Consider the following 21,236-nt stretch of genomic DNA (forward strand, 5'->3'; position numbering starts at 1 on the left):
CCCAAATGGTTTCGTGTGTTATCCCACAATGTTCTCCCCATGCAGATCTATGTTGACTTTTGCTATTTTTTGTACAAAAAAAAAAAATGAGACTTAAATGAGCATACATTCAACTCCTTAACTTTGTTCACTTATTTATCTCTCAGGGACAAACCACCCAGATCAATAAATGTAGATCTAACTCACTCTTTTAATAGCTGCATAATATCCCACAGAATGGGTATGCCTTAATTTGTTCAATTATTTCCTTATTGAATCTGTCCATCTCTTATATGGATTCACTGTTTAAGCTTCTTCCCTGGATCACTCATCTTCTTTAAAACTGATGCACATGGAGCATTAAGTGATACCAGATGCTGGTAAACAAGTCCTATGAGCTGACGTCTCACAATAATCCCATGGGGTAGGCAATATTTAACTAGAGGCCAGCACTGCCCCATTTTCACACTGTTTCTGTACAACCAACCTGGAGTCTATGGTCATTGTCCTAAAGGTTAGCCTGGTATTTACAACTTGGAGATGGATCACTTGACTAGGAGTTCCACAGGTACCCCTAACTTGAGGTGTTCCCCTCTTTTTCGCTTCGATCCCTACCTACACTTTGGCAATTAACCCTTGAGCAAGGCACTGACTGACCTGAGTGAAAAGTACCCACCTCTTCAGAGTGGACAGCAGAGAGACACCCCCCAATTCTGGGGTTCATGACTATCTTCTCTGTTTTCATGTGTACACAGAGGCTGGAGCTATACTACAAAGGTAGATGAAGCATTAAATTCCTCTAAGATCTACATGAAAGAAGACCTTGCACACCCTATTCCAAATCACACCACCAACTAACTTCCCAATATGCTTACTATGCCTATATTCAGCAGGAACAAAATTCAATTAAAACCCAAATCTGATCTGGAAGAGGTAACATGAATAGTTCTTAACACAACTCATAGCATTTAACCAATTACTACTTAAGATACTTCTGGTTTTATAAGAGAAGAAGAATGTAACAAGTTAACTGGATATTGGCTCAAGAATCTAGAATAGAAAATTATGTATATGGGGGCACCTGGGTGGCTTAGTCAGTTAAACGTCCAACTCCTGACTTTAGCTCAGGCCATGATCTCATGGTATGTGAGATTGAGCTCAGGTCAGGCTCTGTGCTAACAGTATGGAGTCTGTTTGGGATTTTCCCTCTGCTTCTCTCTTTCACTCAAAATAAATAAGCATTTTTTAAAAATTACATGGATGGTTTATGATTGCTCAGAAATCAATGATTGTGACAAGAGAGCCAAGATAAACAGTATCACACCACTAATATTTCCTTCTTTGACAAGTAAACTACATGGAAACATCCAGATTGTCTTCAGAAATCTGAAAGGCTGTCTTATAGAAAATTTGTTTTTTCACTTTATTCCTTAAAGTGATCTAGAACCAAGGAATAGAAGATACAATGAGTCAGTATAAAGGTGAAATTTCCAATTGCTTTATGTGTCTAATAATGGAGGTATAAGTTGCTCTCCGTTTAGAGGTATAGGATAAAAAGACCACTCAGCAGGTTGTTAGGCTTTGGTGCTTTGAAAGAGAAGGGTACAGGGCGCTTGTATGGCTCAGTCAGTTAAGCACCCACCTCTTGATTTTGGCTCAGGTCATGATCTCAAGTTTTGTGAGTTCAAGCCCCAACTCAGGCTCCAAGTTTACAGCACAGAGACTGCTTGGGATTCTCTCTTTCCTTCTCTCTCTGTCCCTCTCACTTTGTGCTCACTTGCTCTCTCTCTCAAAATAAATAAATAAGCTTTAAAAAGAGAGAGAGAAAGAGAGGGGGGGGGGGAAGTGCATTATGTACCTTTGAACTCTCTTCCAACCCTGACTCTAGAATTTTATCAGTGGGATATGGGACAGGTAAGTTTTGATGCAAATATCAAACATGGTATAGAATGGTGATTTTGTATGTGAAAGAGAAGGTCAGAATGGGTATTCTAGAGGCTGGAGGAGCAGTGCCAAGGGAGGAAGGAGAAATCAAAAGGCCACACAAACTGCCACCTTCCCACTGTGTGTACTGTACACACACACTCCCGGAACCAGATTGTTCGGTGATGGCATCCTCTAGGGGGTGGGGCAGCTTGCCCGTCAGTTTTCACTCACTTCTCTTTGCACCTGAACCCAGACATTCATTGATTTTCTCAGTGTCTGTTTTTGTTAAATGTTAACAAGGCACCTTCATCAAGTTATATTTCTGTCTAGAAAGTTTGCTAGTAAGTGAAATTTGACGTCTGCAAGACAATGGAAAAACTCCCACCTTCAGGCATATGCTGTAGACTATGTATCAAAAGGCAAACTCTAACACCATGTTCCACTCAGCTATTTATCTTGCCAGGCTTAAGGACTGGGATCTAGGAGAAGGATTTTTGTCTTAATACATCTAAAAACATAGCTCCACGACTACCACACCTGGCTCAGTGAACCCAAAGAATAATGGTGAAGCCACCTAACCCTTAGCTGTTCACTCACATCAGTCCACTATGTTTTGAATTCCAGCAGGTGCTGCCCCCCTTGGGGCCAAAATCATTTCCAGGTAGATTTTGACTATTAAACCAAGCAGCTACAGAGCATCTTGCTTATCGTAACAGAAAACATTAAAAAACACTGAGTACATGTCTGAACGAATGATGTGTGGACTGAATGTTTGCATGCCCTTCCCCTGCAATTCAGTGTGATGATATTTGGAGATGCTTTGGGAAGTGGATGGAGTTAGATGAGGTGAGGTCATGAGGATGGGACCCTCACGATGGGATAAGTACCCTTGTAAGAAGAGACAACCAGAGAACTTCTCTCTTCTCTCTCTCTCTCTCTCTCCTGCCACGTGAGGGGACAGCAAGAAGGTGGCCATCTGCAAACTGGGAGGAGAGCCCTTACTAGAAATCAAGTTAGCTGCCACCTTGATTTTTGGTTGTCCCAGCCTTTAGAATGTAAGAAAGTAGGTTCAGGTGGTTGTCACCTGGTCTAAGTACTTGTTATGGCAGCCTGAGAAGACTAAGACAACCATTAGGACTTTTAGAGAACTAGAATTCATGGATGAGGAGTGATCACAGGCTGAAGGTCAAGGTTTGACAGAACTTAACCAGTACAACAGCAGGTTGGCTATTTTTGATATTATCATATCAAATATCACATATGAGATCCCTTTGAAAATAACATTTTTGAATATCAAAAACACAATATTTGTTCAACTTACAACATTTGTAAAGTATTAAGAAGACAATAAAAACACCTACCTGACCTCAGATACTCAAACAACCACCAATGCCATACCAATGTTTACCTTTCTGGAACTATTTTCCCATAGAGAGCAAAACTGAGAGCACGGGGCCTTCCCCTGAGTGGTTTCTTCTCACCACAACCACCCACGTACTCACTGTGACATCTTAAAGAACTCCAGCTCTTATATTCAGAAGGACATTGCTGAGAAGTTACTTTACACTCAGGATCCTAATGTGGATATTCACATTCTATAATAACCATATCAAGTCAGCAGTGGCAGCCTATGGAGGAGGTGGTTAGGAATTAACTGAGAGGGGTATCGGGAAACCTTCTAGATTGATGGAAATGTTCTATAAATTGCTTTGAGTGTTGATTACATACTTGTGTACACCTATCACAATGGATCAAAGTGTACACTTAAGAACTAAGATCTATGGGGAGAAGCAAACTGGAAAGATGAAACCAACACGAGAAACATATGCTTTGATATATTTTTTCATGGAATGTTCAAAAAAGTGAGTATTACTGAGCTTAACGGCTTATGTGCACCCCTATCTAATCCTAACAACTACACTCAGATGTGCCTTTCTAGGATTTCCGTTTTATCAGTGACAAAGCTGAGGCACAGTGGGATTAAGTAACTTGCTCAAAATTCCACAGCTGGGAAGTTGCAAGGCAAAACTAGAAGCCAAGGCCTTGCAGCTCTGGAAAACAAGTTTTAACAATGTGCATGCCTTGTGACTCGGCAGTATCTCCAAGGGATCTGGTTCTAGGGAAAGAACTGAAGACTGATCCTAGAGATGTGTACAAGAATATAAACACATCATTTAGTGGAACACCTGAGTGGGTCAGTCAGTTCAGCATCTGACTCTTGATTTCCAGTCAGGTCATGATCTCGGCGGTTGGTGGTTTGAGCCCCACATCGGGCTGTGTGCTGATGGCATGGAGCCTGCTTGGGATTCTCCCTCTCTTCCCCTCTCCTGCTCGTGCTAACACTTTCTCTCCCTCTCTCTCAAAATGAATAAACTTAATAAAACCCCACACCATTAATAATAATAGTAAATCAAATTAAGTGGACTGTAAATTAAGTTGGCTCATGTGATGAACCATCTGCATCCCTTCAATCACTTCATCCTAGCTAGAAAGAGAATGTAGACAGCTTTCATGGTAGGGGAAAATGATTATGACATATTAATACAAATAATCAGGTTAAAAATGTTTACATGGTATGACATCAACTTTGTTTCTTTTTTAAAAAAGTAAACACATCTAAAGCCTTTAAGAAGATACATCAAAAGAAAAATGGTTATCTTTTAGTAGTAGGAATATAGGTTACTTCATTTTTATGTTTTATATTTTAAATTTTCAGCAGCTACTATGTGTTACTTTTATAATTAGGAAAGCAAGAATAAATGATATTTTAAATAAATTAAATTTTATTTTAAATAAATTTTATTTTAAAATTTTTAATTTTTTAAAATGTTTTATTTATTTTTGAGAGAGAAAAAGAGAGACAACATGAGCAGGGGAGGGTCAGAGAGAGAAGGAGACACAGAACCTGAAGATAAGCTTCAGGCTCTGAGCTGTCAGCACAGAGCCTGACGCGGGACTCGAACCCAGGAATCTTGAGATCATGACCTAAGCCAAAGCTGGACGCTCAAGCAACTGAGCCACCCAGGTGCCCCTTTTAAAAATTTAAAACACAGGGAAAAATCATTGCTTTCATTGATTGATGAGTATATAGCCCATGAAGGGGGGGGGGGGGGGGGGGGGGGGGGGGGGGGGGGGGGGGGGGGGGGGGGGGGGGGGGGGGGGGGGGGGGGGGGGGGGGGGGGGGGGGGGGGGTGTGTGTGTGTGTGTGTGTGTGTGTGTGTGTGTGTGTGTGTGTGTGTGTGTGTGTGTGTGTGTGTGTGTGTGTGTGTGTTTATGAAAGGAAGAGTTTTGTAGAGCCTAGTTTGAAGATACAGCCCCTTAATAACTTTAGGGTCTTAGCATTATTCAATAACTTACACCTAACTGTAAAATAGTGACATTATCAGGCTTTCTCCTGCGATCATTATGTGCAAAATATATATGGTTGATTTAAAAAACTTAAAAGCAATGTCCAATTATAAAAAGACCTTGAAAAAGTTATTACCTTTGCTTTTAGCAGAAAGGCATAAAAATTGAAATCAATAAACACTGAAGTCCTCTGAATAGAGCAGACAGACCTGACATAACTCTGAGAGGGATTAGCAGTACCTTAAGCAAAAAGGTATACAACTAGATGCACCTGTGTGGCTCAGTCAGTTAAACTTCAGCTCAGGGCATGATCTCATAGTTCGTGGGTTCGAGCCTCATGTCAAGCTCTGTGCTGACAGCTCAGAGCCTGAAGCCTGCTTCGGATTCTGTGTCTCCCTTTCTCTTTCTCTCTCTCTCTCACTCTCTCAAAAATAAACATTTAAAAACAATTTAAAAAAACAGACAAGTTGAATTTGTCACAAGTGCTGCGGATCTATGCCATCAAGTGTAGAGCTGTGGTAGAGGAATCACGGCAGAGGCCACCACTGTTTCGCCAACGTGCCTACTGCATGGCTCCTTTTTAAAGAACATATGAAGAAACACAAAGTCTTTTCCTATGAAATAACTTTCACTTGAGAATTACAATTGCAAGGAAGAATTGTGTCATAACAGATGAAAGAATTACTTATATTACCAATCAAAATTAAAATCCAAATTTAAAAATTCTTAAAGAGTTAGAATTATCATTTGAAAAATACTAGTATGGATGCTCAAATGTTCTTTTAAGTAGAGCAACTTCTCAGAAGGCTTTCAATTATGAAAAAGCATGACCTTGAATTCTGAGCAAATCATGGGTTTGGATTAGTGTAATGCTGGACACAGACAATGGGTCAGACACGCATGGGCCCTGCCCTCACGAAGTGGCCCATATGAAGTGACATACGGGCCAGAAAAAGTGTGAAGGGAAGGGTATTACAGGATGTCACAGGAGCACACAGGATAAGCACTGAACCTAGCTCATGGGTTAGTGGGTAGGGAGTCTGGAAAGTCTCCCAGCGGTGACACCTAGCTGAGGCTGTACAGGTTAGCAGAGGTTAGCCTGGCAGAGAGAACACAAAGTATCCCATGCAACTGCTGGTTGAGGAAACTCAGCACCTTCATGAGTTCAAACCGAGGGTGGGATTTTAGAGTTCCATCACATATTGTGTGTGACCCTAAACAAGTTATTTGACTTCTCAGAGACTCAAGTTTCCTTGTATGTAAAATAGGGATAATACCATTTACCTTGGAGAGATGTCCTGAGAAGTTGAAATTAACTAAGTAGAAACTCCTTACAGAGGCACTTATCTTTAGAGATATATGCTAAGTACATGTGGCCATTATTCTGCATCGCAGAACCGGTAATCTCCCTCCACTCTGCCCCAGCGCACCCCACTCCAGCCCTCTATTCTCTTTGCCACTCCTTCACTTTACAGAGCACACTCCCCTCGCAAAAGCTTTGCGTGCTTGCCATTCCTTCTGCCCAAAATGTTCTTCCCCCAGATATTCACAAAGACCTTGCTTCCTCATGTCCTTAGGTCTCTGGTCATCTGCTCAAATGTCCCACCCTGCCTGAACTTGATCTTCCCCTTACACAGCTTTTTGCTCCACAGAATTCGTTGCCCCAACATTCCACCTTTTGTTTATCTGACTACCTGTGCTAGAATTTAAGTTCCCTGAGAGTATGGAGTTTTGTCTGATTTGTGTCCAGAGCTTAGCACAGTGCCTGGCACACAGTAGGTTCTTCATGAATAAATACCCCAAGTTTGAGGGAAGGCCTTTCTTTAGTCTTCTTTTGCTCTCTTGGGACCTGACATAAAGCTTTGCATTAAGTAGGTACTTCATAAGCATTTGCTGAACTGTACAGCTGAACCACTTTTTACAAATGTTCATCTGATACCTAAAGACCATCTGACTGTATTTTTATTGCTTAGCAAATAAATCCAAGATTGCCTTTAATTACAGCAAAGCAGTAAGCTGCTTTATTAATTTGGTGGAGAGAAGAACAAAACTGATGGTGTGATTTCATCAGTGAGTGGAATCAATTAACACATTTATCAACTAGATCCAAATAACCACAGCCCCTGCTGAAGCAAAAGGTCAAATACTGATGAGGGTACGTCAGGCTCCGGATCCTGATTGAGTAAGTACAGAAATAAAGTACAGATACAGAATATTTCAGGGCTGAAATTTCTTTCTGCTGTTAATCTGGGTCCTTTGAGAAACTGCACTGGCTACGCTGTCAGGACATGCACCCCAGTAATGGTCCGAAAGTTCTGGAATCTCCCCACAAATGAAAAAGCAAAAATCTGCTTCAGTACTGGAAAAATTAAGTCCCAAATGAGTTCAACTGCTCCTTCCATCCATTACAGAGTTGAAATTTAAACAAAATGCAAAGAGTGTTCAAGTTTTACAATCTATCCCATATGCTCCAGGGTTTCATAAGGAAACTATCTTGAAGATTTATGATTAGTGCATGGTAAGTATATTAACTGCACACAATTTCAAAATATTGCTAAAATGCAAAGAAAATGACTTTGTTTGAAAAGAAAACACAATTAAATTTAATTTACTATAAAAAGATCGGTCTTCAGAGGGAGGATATTTACAAGCTAAAACTCCAATTTCTGTAAAGAATTCCCTATTCCTGAGGAAGCATCTTGAGGATAACTTCAGTTCAAGCGCTTGCTACAAAGAAAATCTCAATCAGCTGAGAGCAGGTATGCAAATAACCTTTTTAAAAAAGTTTATTTAGAGAGACAGTGGGGGAGGGACGGAGAGAGAAAGGGAAAGAGAAAGAATCCTACGCGGGCTCCACACTGATAGCCTCTGATGCAGGGCTCCGATTCCTAAACCCTGAGACCATGACGGGAACCAAAATCAAGAGTCAGAAGCGTAACTGACAGAGCCCCTGACTGTCCCAGGACATGGCATGTTTCAAAGAGCTTCCACATTTTCACTTTCATCTGATTTGAGCTTCATCGATGCCCTGCAGAGAAGCCGCATCAGTGTACAGATGGACAAACAGGCTCAGAGCGTTCTGCAACCTGCCCACCTCCCCAGGACCAGCAGGAAGCAGGGCGGGGTCCAGCACCAAACTCTTCTGAGAACCATGCCCAGCATTCTTTCAGTTGAAAGAATATGTAAGTGATCTTTTTCAATTCTTTTGTAGTGTTGCAATTTAAATGGAATTGCACTTTGGGGACACTTACTCTAAATGATGCGATCTATCAAAAAAGTTTTTTAAAGCCCTAGAGCTGAATTTAGGCACAGTTCTAATGAGGTCCAGTTGCCTGGGGTTCTGACCTTGGCTCACAGTTCATTTAGGACACTCTTGTCAGGTGATCTCATCCAGTCTCCATGATTTGAACTAACAGCTATGTCCTGATGACTTCTAAATATGTGTTCCAGGGGGGCCTGGGTGGCTCAGTCAGTTAAGCCTCCGACTTCAGCTCTGGTCATGATCTCACGTTCATGAGTTCGAGCCCTGTGTCAGGCTCTGTGCCAACAGCTCAGAGCCTGGAGCCCGCTTCCAATTCTGTCTCCCTCTCCCTCCCCCTCTTCCTCTCATGCTCTGTCTCTCTCTGTATCAAAAATAAATAAAACATTAAAAACATTTTAAAAATGTGTGTTCCAAGCTATCTTTTTCACTGAGCTTCAGACTCATATCCACCTTCCCATTGCACATCTCCACTGGAATGTGCCTCAGGTACCTGACATTCTATGTTTCTACATCTCGTCGTCTTCCTCGTCTGTCTAGAAGGCTTCCTAGGCTCACGATCTCTCCCAGCTAATGGTACCATCCTCTATCCAATCTTCTAACTAAACACCTAGGGATGACCTCAGGTTGCTCTTCACCCCCTGGACCCATCCAGTTACTAAGTCCTATGTGTTGTACTTGCTAGTATCTCTTAAACTTATGCCCTTCTCCTCAGCCCAACTACCATCTTAGTCCAGGTCCTCATTATCTTGCTACCTGGAACACTGCAATGGTCACAAACTGAACCTCCCCCTGCGACCGACATGCATATGTCTGCATGCTCCCTCCCCTATAGACATATGAAATATAAACCCTCATGTCATCTGGGCTGCTGGAAATTCTTCAAAGACTCTTCTTCACCTGTTATAGAAACCCCAAACTCCCTGGCATGGAATTTATGTCTGACACTGTGAGTTTCCTATCAAATAATTATCCTGCCCCTTTTTCCTTAATCAGAAAACCCTGATTTGTAGCTAGAGCATGGCCACATATTAATTTCCTAGCCTTCACTGCAGTTAAGTGCAGTCATGGGACCAAGTTCTGGCCATTTCCATGGTAAGTAATGTGTAGAATTTCAGGCCCCCTAAAGGGAGCTAACTCGGCTGGGAGAGGTACCCTTTGCCCTTCTTGCTGCCTGGAACTAGAATACAGAGATGATCCCTGAAGCTTTAGCAAACACATTAGACCACAGAGTGACCTAGAAGAGAACTGAAAAGAAAAGATAGAAATCTGGGTCCCAAATGACTCCAGGGAGCTTTCATGAGCTGGACTGCCCACTTCCAGACTTCTTACAGGAGAGAGAAATACATTTTTATCTAGTTTAAGCCATCATCATATTCCATTTCCTATTACAGGCAATGGCCCCAAATCCTAAGATATAGAGAATTCAAACATCTCAAGAATGTTAAGCTTTTCATAGTTTCATTTCTGCCAACCCCTTCTAGCCTTATCTTCCACCATAGCTCAAACTGTAAGTTCCAAAATCCTTGTAGTTTTCCACTCTACCCACACAGTCCCCTCAACTTCTGCTCAAGCTTGCCCCCTACCTAAACACCCTCCTTATTTTTGTTCAGGTCATCACTTTCTACAGAAAGTTTGCCTAAACCTCCATGTTAGGCTAAGTGGACATTCTCTGTGCTCCCATAATATGCTGGGCATACTCCAATTTTGGAATCCATCTGCCATTAATTATTTATGGCCTATCTCTCCCAACCCACAGAAAGAGCCTCAAAGAACAGACACCAAATCTATTCATTTCGTATTTATATTTCCTGATAAAAGTAAGAGCTCAGGAAATATATTCTGAGGTCAACTGCATTTTCCTCACTGAAATGGAGTGAACAGTACCAAATGTCTCCAAATGTCCTGATTAGCTCTTCATGTCAGTAGTAAGTTAAAACTGAAACAAAATTTTCTAACGGCAATTTTTTCCCCCTGAGATGGAAAATAAATGGCAGGTGAGCCATCCTAACCAAATATTCATTCTGAGAAGCAATTTACTGTTTGGATGTTTCAGATTTGAATTTCCTCGTCTATAAAAGAGAATTTGGCAGTAGGCAATCTTGGAGGCCTCATCTGGCTCTAATATTTTTATAATTCCATTGTTGAACATAGACACACAGATCTGGACACAAGGAGCTCACTGTGAATGGATGGCTCCTCCAGCAATTGGCAGCATGACCAGACTTACCTAACTTTTAAATAAATTACCTACAAAGAGTGTCTAATAAAATTGTAAAGTCATCAGATGACAGTGAACACTCTAGGATAATGAAATGCCTATTGTGGGAGAATATGCCTCCTAGACTCCAAACACACTGGCCTCCTGTAGAGCCCTTGAACTTGCTATGCTTCCTCCTGATATTGGGAACCTGCATTTGCTATTCCTTCTGTCTTGAATGCTACTTCCATCCCTCTTCACTGGTCACCTTGGCTCAAGAGTGACATTCTTAGAAAACTACTCTGTTTCCCCTTGACCAGATTGAACCACCAGGTCTCACTCATTGCAATGCATTCCTATTCTTCATGGCACTGGTCACAGTTGTGATTTTCTATTAGTATGGCCATTTGATTGACATCTTTCTCCCTTACTATATCATATGCTCCACAAGGGAATATTTTGTTTTTGCTCATCATTGTACTTGTATCCTTGGCAGAGAGTTGATGCTCAATAAACACCTGCTAAATATCTCCAAAGGCTGTGTGAGGGGGGAGAAATGTAGCCAAGTTTCATTGGGGGGGGAGGGGAAGTCCAGATATTCTAATAAGCTGGAACTCCTTTGAGCTCTCCATAATATCTTTGAAAAGGGATCTTGAAGTCACTTTCTGGTGACAGTGGAAGGCACTGAATGAGGTCTCTTTTGACAGAGCAATCATGATAAGAGAACAGGTAAGAATGTAGGTAAGTAGTTTGGAGTTTTAGTAACAATTCTAAGTAAGGGTTCACAGTCAAAATCTGATATGAACATAACTAATGTATTGAGAGTCCCATGGTTGGCACATCCTGAAGAAACAAGAACTCTCATGAAAATAACAAATTTGTAGTTGTCCTTGCAGCAAACAGATCAAGAAGGAGTAGGCCTACTTCTCAGAGCAGAAGGAATGATGTTATCCAATGGCAAAGGGAAAACAGAGCTTCTAAACTGGTTTTCATCTTTATCTAAAGAGAAGATTTTTTTTCTCACTACAATGAGTACAATAAATATAAATATCGAAGTGAATTCCAATATAGCTAAGGTAAGGGCCCTAAGTTCCAGACTCAGGTGAAAGACATTTGGGGACCCTGTAATTCTGTTGATAAGAAACACTTAGGAGTGAGAAGGTCCCAGGAGATGGGAATCTAACAGCTGTTGTAATAGATGTTATAATATTTGCAAGAGGGGGAGAGGTAGCTATCAGAGAACAATGACTGAACCATGTGATATTCATTACTGACCCAAATACAAATTGATTTGAAAACAAATTAACTGTGAATTCTTAGGCATAGAAGCAATGCTCACAGTGGAGGGCTCCCTAAGCAAAACTATGCTTCGCTAATTTCAAATCACACAGGTATATGCAGTCAGCAAGGTACCTGACAGTCCTGTATATCCTTGAGAAACAAGAATCAGATGATATCAGAGACTGGTATATTCATGCAGATCCAATAACTGTTATCAGAGACTAGCTTCACAGACCTTATCTTGAAGGGAGATTGTTAATCTTCCCAAATTCTGAATTTTTTAAAAAAAGTCAAATTACGTAGAGACTGTTCTCTCAATTTGAGGAGAAATCAAAGTTGATTTTCTTTATCAGCTCGTGTGCTATATGTTAAAAGACATTATTTCAGGTCTGGCAGTCCGCTTCAGTGGGTCAGTTCTACACCTGGACAATGGGACAGCAAATTACCATGGTTAGCACTTGGGGCTTTAGGAGTAAACACAGATTACCATGCACACAGCAAGGCAAGAACTGCTCAGGGTACCAAGTGGTCAGACTCATGGGTTCACAGTGTGTATTGAAATTCACTGTGGTCAGGTATAAAATGGTAAGGAGGAATCAAAACTTAAACTGTGCCCTGCTGTAACGGTTTCTCACTAAACATATTTTAGATACATTCAGTGCTTTGACAGCAAATCCAATGTGTGCTGGCTGGCTTTACGAGTTTGGGGTTGAAATGTCAATGATGGCCGAGTTTCCTTTTAAAACAAGTTATGAAACAGGATTGAAAATGGGGCCAGTAATGCTGGAGGGCAGGTAAATGGGATGTGTGCCCCTTTGTTTTCCTAACTTTTCTGTACGACTTGACTCTGAAAAAAAGTCAATGGCCTTGTAAATTATTCATGAGCTCTATCTGGACTCACAATCAGCCAACAAGCCCAGGACAAAGGAATGAATAGTCTTTTTTTCCCCCCTTAGCAAAGTGGCTCATTGACTGCTTACTTCCCAGCCCTTTCTTCTTGGTCTCTGGGCCGTGGCAGCCCCAGACCTTCCAACCAAAGGCGAAGGCGCAACCCCTGTTCTTGCTGTATCTCCAGGGAACTGGACTTCTGTTACTCCATGAAATGCAAGTGAACACATCTGAAAATTAGGGTCAAGCGGAAAAGCACAGAAATGTAACTGGCCTTTCTCTTCTCACACAAGGCACAGTTGGCTCAGAGACAGAAGAAAGTCAAGTCATAGGGAGCCTAAGGTACTTCCTTCCAAAGTCACTGACAAAGACTTGCCAATAATGGTACCATCTTTACAACATGTTGAAAAATAAAAACCTTCCCTGAAAACAAACAACAACCCCTCTACAGGCATGTCTCGAAGATATTCAAGTTCAGTTCCAGACTGAACTGTCTGATATATGAGTCAATAAAGTTTTTGGTTTCCCAGTGCATATAAAAGTTATGTTTACACTGTAGACTATTAATTGTGGAATAGCATTATGTCAAAAAAACAATCTCAGTTTTAAAATATGTTCTTGATGGGGTGACTGGATGGCTCAGTTGGTTAAGCGTACGACTCTGGATTTCGGTTCAGGTCATGATCTTGTGGTTTCGTGAGTTCGAGCCCTGATGGGACTCTACACACTGACCAAGCAGAGCCTGCTTGGGATTCTCCCTCTCTCTTTCTCTCTCCGTGCCTTCCTATTTGTGCGCATGTGCTTTTGCATGCGCACACGTGCGCTCTCTCTCAAAATAAACTTTTAAAAATAAAATAAAAAAATAAAAGTATGATATTTTTTAAAAAGTACTTATGGCTAAAAAATGCTAATCATCATCTGAGCTTTCAGGAAGTTGTAATGTTTTTGCTAGTGGACAGTCTCACCGCTACCTGTTGACTGATCAGAGCAGTGGCTGCTGAAGGTTGGGGTGGTGGTGAAAATTTCTCAAAGTAAGTTACCAGTGGAGTTTGCCACATTGACTGACTCTTTCTTTCATGAACAAGTTCTCTGAAGCATGAGATGCTATTTGATAGCATTTTACCCACAACAGAGCTTCTTTCAAAATTGGAGTCAAATATGTCAAACCCTACCACTGCTTTATCAACTAAGTTTACATCATATAGTGTTTTGCTGTCATTTCAATAATCTTCACAGCATCTTCACCAAGAGTAGATTCTATCTCAAAAAAAAAAAAAACCACTTTCTTTGCTCAACCATAATAAACAACTCCTCGCCCATTCAAATTTTATTACAAGATTGCAGCAATCCAGTCCCATCTTCAGGCTCTACTCCTAATTTTAGTTCTCTTGCTATTTGCACCACAACTACCATGACTTCCTCTACTGAAGTCTCAAAGCCTCCAAGTCATCCATGAGAGTTGGAATCCACTTCTTCCAAACTTTTGTTTATGTTGATATTTTGACCTCTTCCTATGAATCATGAATGTTCTTAACTGCATCTAGAATGGTGCAGCCTTTCCAGAAGGTTTTCAATTTACTTTGCCCAGATCCATGAGAGGAATCAATATCCACAGCAAATATGGCTTTATGGGATGGATTTCTTAAATAATAAGAATTGAAAATCAGAATGACTCCTTGATCCGTGAGCTACAGAACAGAAGCGGTGTTAATAGATGTGCAAACAACATTCATTGGCTTGTCCATCTCCAGCAGAGCTCCTGGGTGACCAGGTGCATTGCCAGAGCAGTACCATTTTGAAAGAAATTTTTTTCTCTGAGCAGCGGGTCTCAAAAGTGGGTTTAAATTATTCAGTAAACCATGTTGTAAACAGATGTGCTGTCATCTGGGCTCTGTCATCCCATTTACAGAACACAGGCACAGTAGAATTAATATAATGTGTAAGGGTCTGAGGATTTTTGGAACAGTCAATGAGCACCGGCTTCAACTTAGTCACCGGCTGCACTGGACCCTAACAAAGCCTGTCCTTTGAGGCTTTGAAGCCACGCACGAATTTCTCCTTTAGCAATGAGAGTCCTAGATACTATCTTTTCCCCACGTAAGGCTGTTTCATCTACATTGAAAATCTGTTTTTTCATGTAGCCACTATCATTAATTATCTTAACTAGATCTTCTGGATGGCTCACCACATCTTCTACATCAGCACTTGGGGCTTCACCTTGTACTCTGATGTTTATGGAGATGGCTTCTTTCCTCAAACCTCACGAACCCTCGGCTAGCTTTTCTTCGGCAGCTTCCTCGGCTCTCTCCGCCTTCACAGAACTGAATAGAGTGAGGGTCTTGCTCTGGCTTAGGCTTTGGCTTAAAGGGATGTTGTGGCTCCTCTGATCTCCCCAAACAACTCAAATTTTCTCATTATCAGCATTAAGGCTCTTTTGGTTACTTATCATTCACGTGTTTACTGGACCAACACTTTAGATTTCCTTCAACAACTTTTCCTTTGAATTCACAAGTTGGCTAACAGGTGCAAGAGGCCCAGCTTTCACCCTGTTTTGGCTTTCAATGTGCCTTCCTCAGTAAGTTTAATCATTTCTACCTATTGATTTAAAGTGAGAGACATGTGACTCTTCTTCTTTCACTTGATCACTTAGAAGCCACAGTTAATAAATGGACTAACGTCCATATTGTTGTGTCTCAGGGAATAGGGAGACCCAAGGAGAGAGACAGAGATGGTGGAGTGGTTGGTCAATGGAGCAGTCAGCACACACAACAGTTCTGGATTAAGTTTGCCATCTCATATGCGCACAGTTCATGGAGCCCCAAAACAACTAGAATAGTAACATGATGGTTATGGTCACTAATCACCATAACAGATATAATAATAATGAAAAAGTTTGAAATGTTCTAAGGATTTCCAAAATGTGACACAAAGGCACAAAGTGAGCAAATATTGTTGGGAAAATGGCACTGGTAGGCTTGTTCAACACAGGGTTGCCACAAAACACACACACACACACACACATAATAAAAGTGTGATATATGTATATATATATATATATATGTATACATATATATATAGTTATACACCATATCCACAATTATCTGCAGAGTACAATAAAGCAAAAGCAAAGCACTATAAAACGAGGTATACCTGTATGTGGCTAGGTCAGAGACATCATCCTTGATATCATAAAGGCCATCCTAGGACACTTACAATAAACAAAGCTGTCTGATGCTCCCAAGTCTCTCCCTGTGCTCTCTGGATTGAATTCACACCCTAAGCAACAAGCGACGTAATTGTGCCTTTTACTGTGTGTGAATTCCAAGGACTTGACTTTCAAAGGCTTATCCTTAAGACTCTGCTCTCAGGCCAGTAACCTGAATGGAATTAAATTATCCTATGAAATAAATCCACAGGATAAAAATAGCTTTTGAATCTATCCTAATTAAATGTGTTCCCTTCAAAATCAACCATATCAGTTAGAGTCTGCATATGGGATTCAAGTTGAAGAATAAATTAAAATAAATTCTCAAAACTGAACCACCGATGCCAAGAATTTAAATAAAGCTTCTCGAGATGTGGGCTGATACGGCTTCACAGAAATGAGATCAGGCTATAGGGTCCATCCTCCATAGTCGAGGACAAATGAAACAAGTGGACTGAGAGGCGGTCATATCCTGCACAGGAAAGCAAGTCTGCTGTCTTATGTCAGGGTGATATGGTACTCAAGAAAAGCCTCCAAAGATTCCAGAAAATGAGTTTTGGCCTTATTGCTATTTCCCACTGCTTCTGAATGATTGTGTCCCAGACCACCCCTCTCCCCATGCCGACCCAAATTCATACGGTGAAATCCTACCCCCCAAAGGTGATGGTATTTGTGGGGCCTTTGAGAGGTGCCTAGGTCATTCGGATGGAACCTTCCAGAATGAGGCTAGTGCCTTTATAAAAGAGAGGCTCCAGAGAGTTCCCTAACCCCTTCTGCCATGTGAGGACATAAAGAAAAGACAGCTGTCACCAGACACTGAATCTGCTGCCACCTTGATCTTGGACCTCTAGCCTCCAGACCGGTGAGAAATAACTTTCTGTTGTTTACAAGCCACCCAGCCTGTGGTATTTTGTGAAAGCAGCCCAAACGGATGAAGACACACACTCTGCCTCCTTTTCATGAATTAAAGTTGCCCTATCACTGGAAGGGGAATAAGAAGCCCTCTCTTTAGTGGTAAAGTGTGCAAGTCTCTTCCGAGGAGACAGTGTGGCCCAGTGGCTAACCATGTAATTTGAATTGTGGCTTTACTGCCAGGTAACAGTGTGGTTGTTATGCTTTTCTAAAAGTTGAATAAGATTATTGTTACATAATAACAGTGCAAGGATGAGGGCAGAAATTCAGGTAGAGACTGGCTGTCACAAATGCTCCATGTAGCTCTTGTTGCCATAATTAATATTATTCTTTGGATTTACAGAAGTCCCTGCCAAGTACAAAAGTCATAATTCTTAAAAATTAAATGTGGGGAAGACTCTCTCCGGGGTAAACAGGCACAGATGAAAGGATAAGCCATAGACAGCAGAACAAAACCAGAGCTTGGGGCCCAGAGTCTGATTCTACCATCAGGAAGATCTCTGAACTCCCTCCACCATCGGAGGCTCCTCCACCACCAGCAACCCCCTCCCATCATGTACTGGGCAGAATGCTGCAACAGGAAATTTCCCATGCTGGAGCCGCTGGGAGAACAGAACACCTCCTCAAGGAAGCTCCAAGCACAGGCCATCTAAAGCAACCTGTGGCAGCCCCACGGCTGAAGAATGAGTGAAGATTCCTAATTACGTTCAAGCAGAAGACTCCCACTGCTGGTATCCAGCCTGCCTTCAAGCTCTGTGCCCCTTTCTCTGCCTCATGGCTGAGGTTGAGATGAGGGGCTGTGTCTAGTTGAGATTTTAGGGTCCTGCCCAGAGAATTTACGTTTCCATATTGTGCCTGTTATACTTCCTTTGCTTTTTCTCTTCTTTACCACATTACTGATCAGTCCTGAAGAATTCTTTCCTAGCCTCACTCCTCTTCCTATTGTGACTCCAAGATATCTAAGAATATTCCGTTTTTAAAGCTCTTTCACACTTCCATAGCGATGTCAATATTGTTCTAAGCCCACAAAAGGGACAGTGTTAGCAAGGCTAATAATCTGCCGATTTAAATCAGGAAATTCTTACTTTGACATTTATGCTCCTAAGATAAAAATGATCTTTTTCTCGAAAGGAAACAATTGCATCTCAAGAAAAAGAGTTTATATGGCAGCTTAGCTACAATGTTATGTAAAGAGCAGGAAAACACCTACCACAGGGGAAAAAATTAAGAATAAACATTGCCTAACACTCACCATTACATTTCCCATCTTACCCAATCTTGTGTCTGGACAAAGTTTCACTCCTATCCCTTCACATTTTGAGATCTAACAGAGGCAACCAGATTTTAAGCCCAAAGTATATTATAACCAGAAAATTGTGTGTGATGACATGGACTCAATACTCAGGAGGGGCTGCAAATGTTAAATATTATTAAGCAGGACACTGCATATCAATAGTACACCTCTTAGTTGACTGACTGAGGAGCTGTAACCCCAAGTGACCAAGATTCTTATTACGGTAATGTAGGGCAAGAGTTAGCTACACTCTTCAGTGTTGGTATGGATTCTTAAAATGGAATGGATTGCTTCCAGGGTTAAAATAGAAAAAGTGAGCAACAATGTATTCAGCACCTTGCAGCAACTTGCAGGGTCTGAATGTATGAATTCAGGAATAGTCTGGATGGAGCTGGTTTTATGAACACCACATGGGGGCAATTCTGGTTCACAGGCAATGTGGAACCCTAGATTATTTATTCTATTAGACACACATCTTTGTGAATTTAATTCTAAAAAGATTTCAGTTGATTACCAAGTAAAACAGAAGGGTGGATGAAGTCAGGAGGGCGAACAGGGGATGAATTAGAAGATGAGTTATCAGCAACCAAAACTCACCTATAGATGATTCCTTTCTCATGTAGAAACATGAGTGCCGAAATGATTTCTGCAGCATAGAAACGTGCTCGTGCTTCATCAAAACGACGAGACTTCTGAATGTGAAACATCAAGTCACCCCCATTCACGAACTCCATCACAAAGAACAGACGATCCTGGATACAAACACAAGAGAGGACCAACGTGGTGCAGCCATTAGCCTAGAATCTGGTCAGCATCACGTAACCTTGGGTGGTTGTGTGGAGAGAACAGATTGTCAAGTGGAGGTACTCAGGGGGCCATTCTGATGGGGATAACACAAAGCGTGAGGGTCTTGGGGGGGGGTGACACCTGGATCTCCTTTAAGTAATTCCACACAGTCTTGATCTGTACATTAAGTGAAAAGTAGGAAAGTCTCAGAGGCCTTTGGTTCTAGTACCAACTCTGCACTTAAACACCATGTAACCTCGAGTTTAATTTGTTTGGACATCGGACATTAGCCAAGTGAGGGTGATGGCACTAAACCTGGCCGGATCCTGGGGTTTTAGAGAGTGGAGGAAAGCAACATAAATGGAAAGGCACATGCTGCTCGCTCCTCTGGAACATGCAGGGTTCATTATAGAGTGCAAGGGACATTGACCAGGTCCTCACACTTGGGCAGGGAACAGTCACAGAAAGAGGAAAACGTTTTAGACAAGCCTGCCAAAAAGTAGTCTAACGACAGCCTCAGAGCAGCCCCAACATTAGAAATTCCACTCAGGTCATCAGGAGATCCCAAAGTCAGGAGTGGGAACGTGCAGACTGGCGTGATGCTGGCTCCACTTGGAAGGAGCTCTTGACTCCATAGAGGAAATGGGCTCTTAGGGTTCCTCATGTGGTGCACTGAGTACTGAGCATGTGGTGTGAACACAGTGCTTTTATTAATAAAAGGAATGCAAAGTCTCAATGGAAAAGTGATGTCTCCAAGACTGACAGTATCAAGTGCTTTGTCTCAGGAACCTCTGAGATCAATGGATTTCCTCACTCCCTCTGCTAATGTTTATGAAGCCCCTGGCTCGCCAGGCACTGAATGAGATGCTGGGGATCCCACAGAGAGTAGAACAGGCATAACATAGATACAAGCTCTACCCATAGTCTAGTGGGAGAGAGACACTGCTTATAAAAAACAAACAAGGAGTCAAAGAAACAAGTAAAGTTACAAATTCTGGTAAATCCTGTGAAGGAAAAATGGAGGAAGCAGTGACATCTGGTCATCTGCTGGGAGGTCAGTGGAGGTGTCTCTGAGTGAGTGACCTGTAAGCAAAGGTCTACAGGATAACCCTGCAGGGCCAACCATCATCCTTTTGGGGGTCAGGGGTGTGTCATTTTGGAGGAAACTGGTTCTTGCCAATTCACAAAGGATGTGTAGAGAGAATTCATCTTTCCTTGTGGTTTTCAGGGCCCCAGCTCTGCTCAGGGAGTTACCCTCCCCCCTTCCACAGCCAAGCAGTGGACACAGCTGTGTGTGGTATGGCTCATGCTCTCAACGTCACCACTGGTTCCAATCAGAAAACAGAACTCATGACCTCCTAGTCCTGATGGTAAGACCTTAATTCAGAAAAAAAATCCCCTGGGCCTATGAAATTTCTGTTAATGAGAAGCATGAACTTAAGAGTGAAGATGGTGGGGGCGTGGCACCTGGGTGAGCATCCAACTCCTGATTGTGGCTCAGGTCATGATCTCATGGTATGGGTTTGAGCCCTGCATCAGGCTCTGTGCTGACACTGTGGAGCCTGCTTGGGATTCTCTCTCCCCTTCTTGTGCTCCTCCCCAGCTTGCACACTCACTCACGTACACTCTCTCCCAATAAACAAACAAACAAACAAAGAAATATTTAAAAAAGAGTGAAAATGGAATGGCAAGGTTTACAGACACAAAAACCAAAACCAAACGATAACAAAACAACTCTTGAGGTTGGCCAATGTGAGCCAACTGAAAGCTAAATACAGTGAACCGTCTGGCTATGCTGGTGTGTGTGTCACACACATGCATCTGAGTGTGACTGAGAAGTGGAGTGGCAGATGTGGTTAGGACAAGCTTTGATGAGCAATGGTGTTCTTTATTTTCTAGATGGGAAGGACCTGAGTGGAAAGAGCAGGGCAGGGGAATGCAGGCTAAGTACGCAGTGGAGACATGGCCAAGAGCTGCATCCGCACAGATCACTGTAATGACAATGCTGTGTCCTTTTCGGAGGGGCGGCCAAGAGGGACCCAATGAAGACTCAAGTGTAAAGCCACCCAAACCACCCCTCAACAAGTAGGTCAGTCTTACACATTTTTGTTAACTGGCCTGTTCACCTTCTTCATAACTATGACTGGTAGTCACATGA

General features: G+C 42.0%; 1 protein-coding gene across 1 annotated transcript in view; it reads right to left on the reverse strand.

Moving 5' to 3' along the window:
* The window catches only part of PRKCH (protein kinase C eta), a 221,627-nt gene that overhangs the window by 48,550 nt on the left and 151,841 nt on the right, over nt 1-21,236 (reverse strand). Inside the window, exon 10 of the mRNA XM_029951213.1 lies at nt 18,890-19,044. Within this exon, the coding sequence (XP_029807073.1) occupies nt 18,890-19,044 (155 nt within the window). The remainder of the gene's footprint in view (nt 1-18,889; nt 19,045-21,236) is intronic.

Source organism: Suricata suricatta, chromosome 9, assembly GCF_006229205.1.
Source record: "Suricata suricatta isolate VVHF042 chromosome 9, meerkat_22Aug2017_6uvM2_HiC, whole genome shotgun sequence".
Taxonomy (NCBI): Eukaryota; Metazoa; Chordata; class Mammalia; order Carnivora; family Herpestidae; genus Suricata; species Suricata suricatta.